Source organism: Phodopus roborovskii, unplaced genomic scaffold (assembly GCF_943737965.1).
Source record: "Phodopus roborovskii unplaced genomic scaffold, PHOROB, whole genome shotgun sequence".
Taxonomy (NCBI): domain Eukaryota; kingdom Metazoa; phylum Chordata; class Mammalia; order Rodentia; family Cricetidae; genus Phodopus; species Phodopus roborovskii.
Genome location: NW_026125985.1, coordinates 376,975 through 386,786, shown reverse-complemented (window position 1 = coordinate 386,786; position 9,812 = coordinate 376,975). Strand labels below are relative to the sequence as shown.

Below are 9,812 nucleotides of genomic sequence, written 5' to 3'. Positions count from 1 at the left end.
TAAGGAATCTTGTTTTTTTGAAACAGGGTTTCTCTGTGTAGCAGTACTGGTTGTTCTGGAATTTGGTTTGTGGTTTTGTCTCAAACTCACAGAGATCTTCTTTTCTCTGCCTACCAAGTGCTCAGATTAAGGTCATGTGCCACCAGTGCCTGACCTGTCAGAATGGATAAAATTGTATATGCCAATGACAGTTTATGCTGGGGAGGATGGGGAGAAAAGGGAAAACTCCTCTATTGCTGGTAGGAGTACAAATTTGTATAGCCACTTTGGAAATCAGTATGGCAGTTCCTCAGGAATTTGGTAATCAGTCTACCATAGGACCAGGCAATTCCACTCTTAGGCATATACTCAAATGATCCACATCCATGCAAAAAAGACATCTGTTCATCCATGTTCATAGCAGCATTATTTGTAATAGGCAGAAAATGGAAGAAACCTAGATGTCCCTCAACTAAAAAGCAGATAAAGAAAATGTGGTACATTTATACAAACAGAAAAGAACAATAGAATCTTGAAATTCACAGGTAAATGGATGGAACTAGAGGATGCCATACTGAGTGAGGCAACCCAGTCACAAAAATACAAACATGGTAAATACTCACTTATATATGGATGTTATACATAGAGCAGAATATTACTAGCCTGCAATTCATACCTCCAGAGAAACATAGTCTCCAGCAGAAGGGGAAAGGGACAAGATCTCCTTAACAATTGTTGAGCATGGGGGGGAAGGGCAAGAGGGAGTTAGGAGAAAGACAAGGAGATAAGATGAGAGGGAGGAAGACATGAGGGACCAGGAAGACTGAGTTGTGGGAAAAATAGAGGAGAGCAAGAAAAGAGATAATTAAATAAGGGAGCCATTATGGGTTTAAAGAAAAAATATGGCACTAAGGTAATGTTCAGAGATATACTAGGATGACCCCAACTAATAATCTAACAAATAATTGAGAGGCTACCTTAAATGCCCTTCCCCTACCATGAGATTGGTGATAGGCCATCTTAAATCTTTCATCTAGTAGGTGATAGAATAAGAAGCAGAGACCCACAAGCTAAGCACTAGGCAGAATCCCAGGAAACCAGTTGTAGAAAGGAAGTAATTATAAGGAAAGTGGGAAATACCATGCTGGGGAAACCCAAAGAAACAGCTAACTTGAACAAGGAGGAGGTCACGGACTGAAGAATGACAGTTTGGAATCCAGCATAGGACAGAACTATGTCCCCAGTATGTGGGTGTCAGTTAGGAAGCTTAGGCAATCTATGGGGCCCTGGTAATGGAACAGCATTTATAAAGTATATGAATGAATATTGAGAGCCCATTCCCCATAGCAGTATACTCTTTCAGCTTAAACACATGGGGGTATAGCCCATGCCCCAAATGATGTGACAGATTTAGATGGTCCCCCATAGAAGGCTTCACCCTTTCTATGGAGCAGAAGAGGGATGGAATGGGTGCCAGTGGCGGGTATGGGAGGATGGGAGGGATGATATTGTTATATAGGATTGCTTCTAATTTAAAACGGGAATAAATAAATGGATAAATAAATATGAGAACAAAGAACTTCAAAAATTGTTCAAACATGATTTAAACAGGAAAAGACTCAAATGGCTTCTTTCATGAACTAATTGGAATGATGTGCATAATTATTTGACCAAGATTAGAACAAATGAAGCTACAATCTTGCTAAAGCTATCTGGATGTTAAATAATATTTTAAAATAGGAAAACTCATTTTTCTATCTATGGCCCTAGAAACAAATTAAATATTTATAAAACTGACAGTCATTTAACAAACATTTCTATAAGATTTATTGTATCTCATTTAGTGAATGAAGTAAAATTGTCATCAATTACACTAGAAAAAATTATGTATCCTCTACTATTTCATTTTCATCACTGGAGTCCAGCATGAAGATTCCTGAAAAAAAATGTGATGGAGCACATATAGAAAACATTAATTCCTCATACCATTGTAAAAATAATTGATGATTGTGAGGCTCAATAATTATCCCTCTAATGTGAAGGTTGTCAAACTGAGTCGATTGAGCAAAAAGAAAGATAAAGGCTGCTTTAGATTCCTGGAATCTCTTACATACTCCTGTTCTTTTACTTCTGGAAAGGCATCTTTTCAATTAAATGCAATTATCTTAATGTTTTTACCTAAAATTTATTGAGTAGGACAGTCTATCAACTAGAAAAGAAGATCTAAATATCTCTATTACTTTATGCTTATACACCAACTCTTCTTCTGAGAAATGATGCTTTGGGAACTTTAAGGCATATTACAAAACTAGCTTGGTTATTACTGTAGTTCTTTCCTTTATCTTCTCACCCCTTGTTTTATCTACTGCCGAGCTCAGAGCTTTTTGGTTTCTGTTTGTGGTATCTAATTAGTTTTGCTACATGTTTCTCCAATTCTGAAATTACATATACTCCCCCCTTTCTTACTTTTCCATGAACAGTGTGTAAATCTGAACCACTATATCATTCCTTGAATTTCCATATATTACATATTTTATATTAGCATGGTTATGTACCACTTTATTATTTTGTTGACCCTAACATTGAAACTTTGAAAGTCAAGTTTTGACTTGTCTGCAAAATGTACAGGGAGGAACTATTAAGAACATTTCTTTTTCATACCTGTGGATGAGGCTGAGTCCAGATTTCCACAGTTGTTACCTCTTTCATAGGGGTGCAAGATCGTATCACCTCCTTCATTGTCTGTGTAAAGGCAGAAAAGAGTATTTTAAGCTTCTTGTTCAACATTAAATACACACACAGGTACATAGTGGATACAGATATTGTGTACAAGGAAATAAGAAAATTCTATCTTTTTTAGAAACAATATGTTATATAACAAACTGTGCTGATATCTTGCTTGTACAAATAAAGCTTTTTGAAGATCAGATGATGGTGCTTGCAACTAGCTAAATATAGAGGACAGATAAAGAGGAAGTAAGATGGATGGGCAGCAATGGGAGGTTAGATAGCTGGGCAGATAGAAGATATATGCAGGAAGACACAGGAAGTCACTCTCTTTTTTGCTAAGAAGGTAATGAGGTAAAGGTGGTTTTGGCTTGCTCCCTCTTCTCTCTTTTCTCTCAGCATTTTCCTCTATATCTGTCTCCATGATTTTATGGTTTAGACCAATAAAGAACTCACAGTAAATGAGTTATTATGGGTTACAACATGCAGACTCAGGAAGGTCCTAAAAATAAAGTGTGAAAGAGACAACACTTTTTATTTCTCATGTAGCTTATATTCAAATATAATATATTATTTATTATATTCACAGCATAGTAAGCTTTGTAATCCAATGTTGCTTTATTCATATTATATAGTATATGTTCTATGTTTAAGACATTATGAGAACATGATACATATTCTCACTCTATACCATTTGTGGTAATGTATTAAAATGTTTGTTAAATGTAATGATATCATCAAGTAAAGGAAGAACACTTGTTAAGAAGCAGAAATAATACAAACCAGTATCTGGTGGGTGTTAATATTCAAAAGCAGTATAACTGAGAGATTTTGTCACAGATCTTCCATCATGGACTCATAATTTTGTGATGTTGCATAGTATAATGGAGCTATTACTTGACAGGGATTCATGTATCACTGTACTGTGACAGTTAAATTTATTTATTATTTATTTTTGTATTACCAGGCCATACTCATCACATATAAACAAGCAATGACATAGAAAAAAAAACATATTTGAATCATGACATTTTAATGCATTCATTAAGAATTATTTTGTTATCAGTTAAAGGTCATCTCATGTTTATAAATAAGACTATTGATGTCACATAAAAGACATAACATGTTAGTATTGATAGACCAAGCAGCTATCACTAGGCTTCAATTCACAGAAACACTAATCATGAGAATCACAGGTCAAAATATTACACCACATCATAAAAGATTTTTCTTATGAAAAAATAAAATTAAGCAAAAAATAAAGGATATGAGCAAAATTAGTATTTAAAAAGTTTATCTATGAACTAGCCAAAAATCTATTCCTTATTGGTCATTTAATTAAAACCTACTTTCTTACTAAATCTTATAAAATATGTCTTGAAAAAATAAGCTTTTGATTACCATTTTGTATGTTTAGCTACACTAAATATTTATGGACATATGTATTGGACTATGTTTCATTGTCTCTCCATCAGTTAGCAGATGTTATCAACAATAAATATTTATTTATTGTGTGAAGAAATAATAAAATTTTGAATGATTAAATAGTTGCCTATATGTATTGCTCCCATGGGCAAAAAGTAACTAGAATATATTTAAAGATGTTTTAAATCATTAACTGTTATGACTGATAAATGGCATATACATATATATACACATATATGCATGGCAAGAAAATTTCTGTAATATATATTATAATATATTTTGAATATATATTTTGTTTGAAATGTAGTTATTTTCTGTATCAATAGGCACTTTTGACATATTTTAACCTGTCATTTGTTATTGAAACTGTAGAATCAATACTGAACATATTTTTTGTAACCTGAATTACCACAACTTGGTGAATTTTGGTCAAAAATGTTGGTTGAATAGCCCGACTCCACTATACCAAACAATCATTTGAATGGATCAGCAATAACAAGGATTTATATAGGTATTTTGGGCTTTGTGCTGAGATCTCAATTTTCTTGAATGAGAAGAACAACACTCATTATTACTACCCAACAACGAATCACACTGCAAAATTATTTTGTAAACACAAGTACAAGTATTTATATGTGAAATTTAAACTGCAGTAAAGGCATTTTGACAAGTAAAGCACTTCAAATCAAAAGTCTTGTCAAATTGACTTATAGATTCCAGTGCGAGCAAAAAATTTAAAACAGGAAGTCAAGTCTCTATTCAAAGAATTTCAAGCAATTTATGACAAATATAACGTTGAGGATATTTACCTAACCTGCAATTGGAAATAATTAATCTTCAATGTATTGATAAGAAAAGTGGAAAAATCAAGAAAGTAACCTAATGATTTTTTATATGTCATCCAAATAGCTAAAATCATTAATATATATTGACATTGAAGGTTAACTTTAGTTATCTGTGCATGAAGACACATTATAAATGAGATGAACAAGTTATTTTCCTTTTGGTATCACAAGGAACTGCTCTTTAACCTTGTTTGCATTCAACTAATACAGTTTTCGTGGAAATTTGGCTCCATTGATTGCACAAGACCCTCAATTGACATCCAAGTTCAGGGGGCCTAGGTCAGTTTTATGCAGATTCGCTAGCTGTCAGTCTGTAGTCTATGTGCTCCCACTTGCTCAGGTAAGCAGCTTCCATGTGTTTTCCCAACATGGACTTGATCCTTTTGCTCATCATTCCTCCCTCTCTACAATTGGACTTCAGGATTCACCTCACTGCTTAGCTGTGAATCTCTGTTTCTGCTTCCATCCACTACTGGATGAAGGCTCAATGATGCCATTTAATGTAGTTACAAATCTTATTATAAAAGGAGAGCATTTAAGGTACCCTCTCCACTATTGCTTAGATTCTTTGTTGGGATCATCCTTGTGGATTCCTGGCAATTTCCATAGTGCCAGGTTTATCTTTAACCCCACAATGACTAACACTATCAAGGTATCTCATTTCTCTCCTCAGTCCTTGGATCAACTCAGTCTTCCTGATCCTTCCCATACTCCCTTCTGCTCTCGTTATCCTCTCCTCTCTCCCAAAATTTCCTCCCACCCCCACCCACATCCAAATTTACTCAGGAGATCTTATCTCTTTCCCCTTCACAAGGTTTCAGGAATGTCTTATCCTAGCTTCTTTGGGGGCTGTGAATTGTACCTGGTTATCCTTTGCTTTATGTCTAATATTCACTTATGAGTAACCACATGCCATGTTTGTCTTTCTGTGTCTGGGTTACCTCATTCAGAATGGTTACATCTAATTCCATCCATTTGCATGAGAATTTCAAGATGTCATTGGCCTTTACCACTGAGCAGCACTTCTTTGTGTATACTACCACATGTTTCTTATCCAGTATTTGGTTGAGAAAAATATAGGTTACTTCTAGGTTCTGCCTATTACATTAATTCACCTATGAACAGCACACCCTTGTGGGTGTATTTTGGGTTATGGATCCAAGACTTGAATTACTAGGTTTTGAGGTACATCAATTCCCAGTTTCCTGAGAACCCACCATATTGATTTCCAAAGTGGATATACAAGTTTGCACTCCCACCAATGGTTGAGTGTTCCCTTACTCCTTATATGCTTCAGTAGAAGCTTTCATTAGTCTTTATGATTTTAACCATTCTGACAGGTATAAGATGGTATCTCAGAGTTGTTTTAATTTGCATTTCCCTGATGGCTAAGGATATTGAGCAGTTATTTCCTTAAGTATCTTTAGGCTATCTGAGTTTCTTCTGTTGAGAATATTTTGTTTATATTGGTAAGACTACCAATTTTTTAAGACTACAATTTTTTAATTGTATTATTTGGTATTTTGGTGTTTAGTTTCTTGAATTATTTGTATAGGTTGTAGATCTTCCATCTTTCAGATGTGAAGAGCTATTCCCATTTTGTAGGCTGCTGTTTTGAGATGCCTGTGACCTTTGCCTTCCCAAGGCTTCTCAGTTTCATGAGCTCTCATTTATTAATTGTTGATCTCAGTATCTGTGCTACTGGTATTATGTTCAGGAAGTAGTCTCTTGTGCCAATGCATTCAAGAAAACTTCCCAAATTTTCCTCTAAGAGGTTCAATATGACTAAATTTATGATGAGGTCTTTGATGCATTTGGACTTACGTATGTATATGGTGATAGATATTGATCTATCTGCCATCTTCTACATGTCAGCATCCATTCATGCTCGCACCATTTTTTGAACACACGTTCTTTTTTCCACTGTATAATTTTAGCTTCTTGATCAAAAATCAGGTGTTCATAGATGTGTGTATTAATATCACTTTCTTCATTCTGATTGCATTGTTCCAACTGTCTGTTTCTGTGCCAATACCAAGCTTTTTTCATTACTATAGTTCTATAGTAGAGTTTGAAGTCAGGGATATTGTTGCCTTTAGAAGTTCCTTTATTATAGATGATTGTTTTGGCTATCCTGGTTTTTTTTTTTCTTTTTTTTTTTTGTTTTGTTTTGTTTTGTTTTGTTTTTCCATATGAAGCTGAGTTTTTTTTTTCAAATTCTGTAAAGAATTGTATTGGGATTTTGATGAGGATTGCATTGCTTTTAGTAAGATTGCCATTTTTTTATGTTGATCCTACATATCCAGAAGCATAGGAGATCTTCCAATTTTCTGATATCTTCTTTAATTTCTTTCTTTAAACATTTGAAGTCCTATATTTTTGGTTGTGAGCCTAGCCTTTAAAGGCTGAACAAAGGTGTCAAGACCAGGATGGAGAAACCCACAGAATCAGCTGACCTGAACAAGGGGGAGCTCATGCAACCCAGTCTGATAGCTGAAAAACCAGCATAGTACTGACCCAGAACCACTGAATGTTGGTATTAGTTAAGAAGACTGCACAGTCTCTGGGTGGGGCCTCTACTAATGGATCAGTATTTACCCATAGTATATGAATAGACTTTGGGAGCCTTCAGTGGTGGCAGATGCAGGCCTAGATGGTTTGTGGTGTTTAAAGGCTGTTCCCATTTCTCTAAGTCTCTGGTGAGCAGGAGCAGATAGTATGATGTATCCTGAGCCATTAGAGCCTAGGTGTTAGGGGGCTCCATCCAGGAACCCAGACACTCACCTCTCCCAGTGTTTTTAGTGGGCATTCATTTCTTTCTTTATTTTTATTTTACATATCGATTCAGTTTCCTCTCCCTTCCTCCCTTCCTCTTTCCCTGTCTGCCCACTCATATGCACTCTGACCACCTTCTCCTCCCTTGCCCCCCCACTCCACATGTAGGGTTATGGTAGACATTGATTTCTGAACTGAATTTGATACACATATTTCTAACTTGAATAAAATGTAAGCACAACAATATAATATAAACATGGATTTAAAGTAAATGTTTCAAGGAGAGTTGTCTTCATCAAAGCCACAAAAATAATGTCTTAATGACTTATCCAATATTTTTAAAAGAGGTTTCAGTTTCTATGAAATTGTTTGAAATCCTAATAAAATGCACTTTGGTTTATGTGGATGGCTTATTTGTCAAGGACACCACCTATGTTTGCAAAGAGCTAATGTTCACTTCCAAATATCCATGTGACAGCTCACAACCACTTCTAACTCCAGTTCCATGGCATGCAGTACCCTCTTCTGACTTCTATACATACACTCTGCTACTCACAAAATAACTGAATATTTATTTAATAAAAATAAAATGCAAATCTCTCTTCTGAATATAGAGATATAAGAGAAGTGTATTAAAAATTTAAGGAGTGCATGGAATGAATTCTGAAGTTTCTTCCCAAAGAAAACAGCTTTTTGAACTTGTCATCAAGAGTAATATAGTCATCAATTTGGATGTCAACAATGTAGGATCACTGAATTAGAACTTTTATGTCAGTCATCATTTGTGGGTTGGGCATGTATGTTTGTGTGTATATGCATGTGTGTATGTATGTATGCATGTATGTATTATATATGTGTGTAAATAGCTATGATATTAGTGAAGGAGGAATGTTACAAAAAGAAAAAGTGGTAAATTAACAGTGAGAAAGCTCAGAGTTAGCAAAACCTAAGTTTTGCCAGATGGTTTGCCACCAGATTGTAAAATTTGAAACTAATCTTCACTTAAGAGTTTTAATGGTCGTATCTCTCTTCCAAAGCCTCTGCTCTTATCCAAGGATGATTCTGAAAAATTATAGATCGGGCTTTCAAGAACAGCTTCTATGAACAGTCTCCTTAAGTCGCAGCTAAACTGAGTGAGAAGATTACATGTTATTATGGTGTAGAACAGCAGGATTTTCCCATAGCAAACATATTGACATGAAAATGGACAAAGCAATCATTCTTTTCAAAGAGGTCATCCACACAAAAAAGAAGAACAATGTATTTCACAAAGATTATGTAGAGATGCTGAAAGGTATGCAAGGGAAAAGCTCTTTCTTAATGTTTCTAAAAAGGATTCTGGTCCTGAAAATCCTCCAGAACTAAACAATAATCATGCATACCAGTGAGGACACATGGAGATATAATGAAAAATGATTCATTCGTTATTAATATCTGCTTTATTCAAAGTAATTATTTGTATTTAATTTTTAACTCTGTATTTTGTTAGAGTTTCATATATAAATTTAACTTTTTTCCTCCATTCAAGTCCCATTACCTCCCTTCAAAATTTCTCCTCATTCCCCTAACTTATTTCCCTCCCAATTTCTTGTGTTCTTAAAACAATATAAAATGTCTAACTTAGTTTGGCTTATAGATGGATGTATGTAGTACTATCTACTAGAGCATAAGCAATGTCTTAGGGGCTGTATCCCTGAAGAGAACTGAGTTAGATTAAATTACTGACAATAAAGCTTGTGCCACATAAAGTTCTCATTGCAACTTAACTTGGTAAGTACATGAAGATTAAATATAATCACACACATTTTAAAATAAATATGTTATGTCACTCTTTCTAAAACATTAATATTGCTTGTTAATTCTATGGAGGCTGTAGAGCATAGAAAGTCATCAGTGTTCTTATCTGGCTGTGAACTTTATGAACAATATTAACCCTCCAGGCAAGATTCATCCACTGGTACAATCAAGGTGCAGCTATTATGGTAGTACCTAATCAATTTTTATAGGGTTTGAGGACTTCTCCATTGGAAATAAATGGTGCTTGCTGGTATAAATCAATCA

The 9,812-nt window shown here is 34.8% G+C and overlaps 1 protein-coding gene across 1 annotated transcript in view; it reads right to left on the bottom strand.

The window, feature by feature from the left end:
• Positions 1-2,640: 2,640 nt before the first annotated feature.
• Positions 2,641-9,812, bottom strand: part of LOC127218221 (protocadherin-11 X-linked) — a gene marked incomplete at its 3' end in the record, with an annotated part of 252,382 nt that continues 245,210 nt past the window's right edge. The window contains exon 4 of the mRNA XM_051179248.1: positions 2,641-2,721. Coding sequence (XP_051035205.1) covers positions 2,641-2,721 — 81 coding nt within the window. The remainder of the gene's footprint in view (positions 2,722-9,812) is intronic.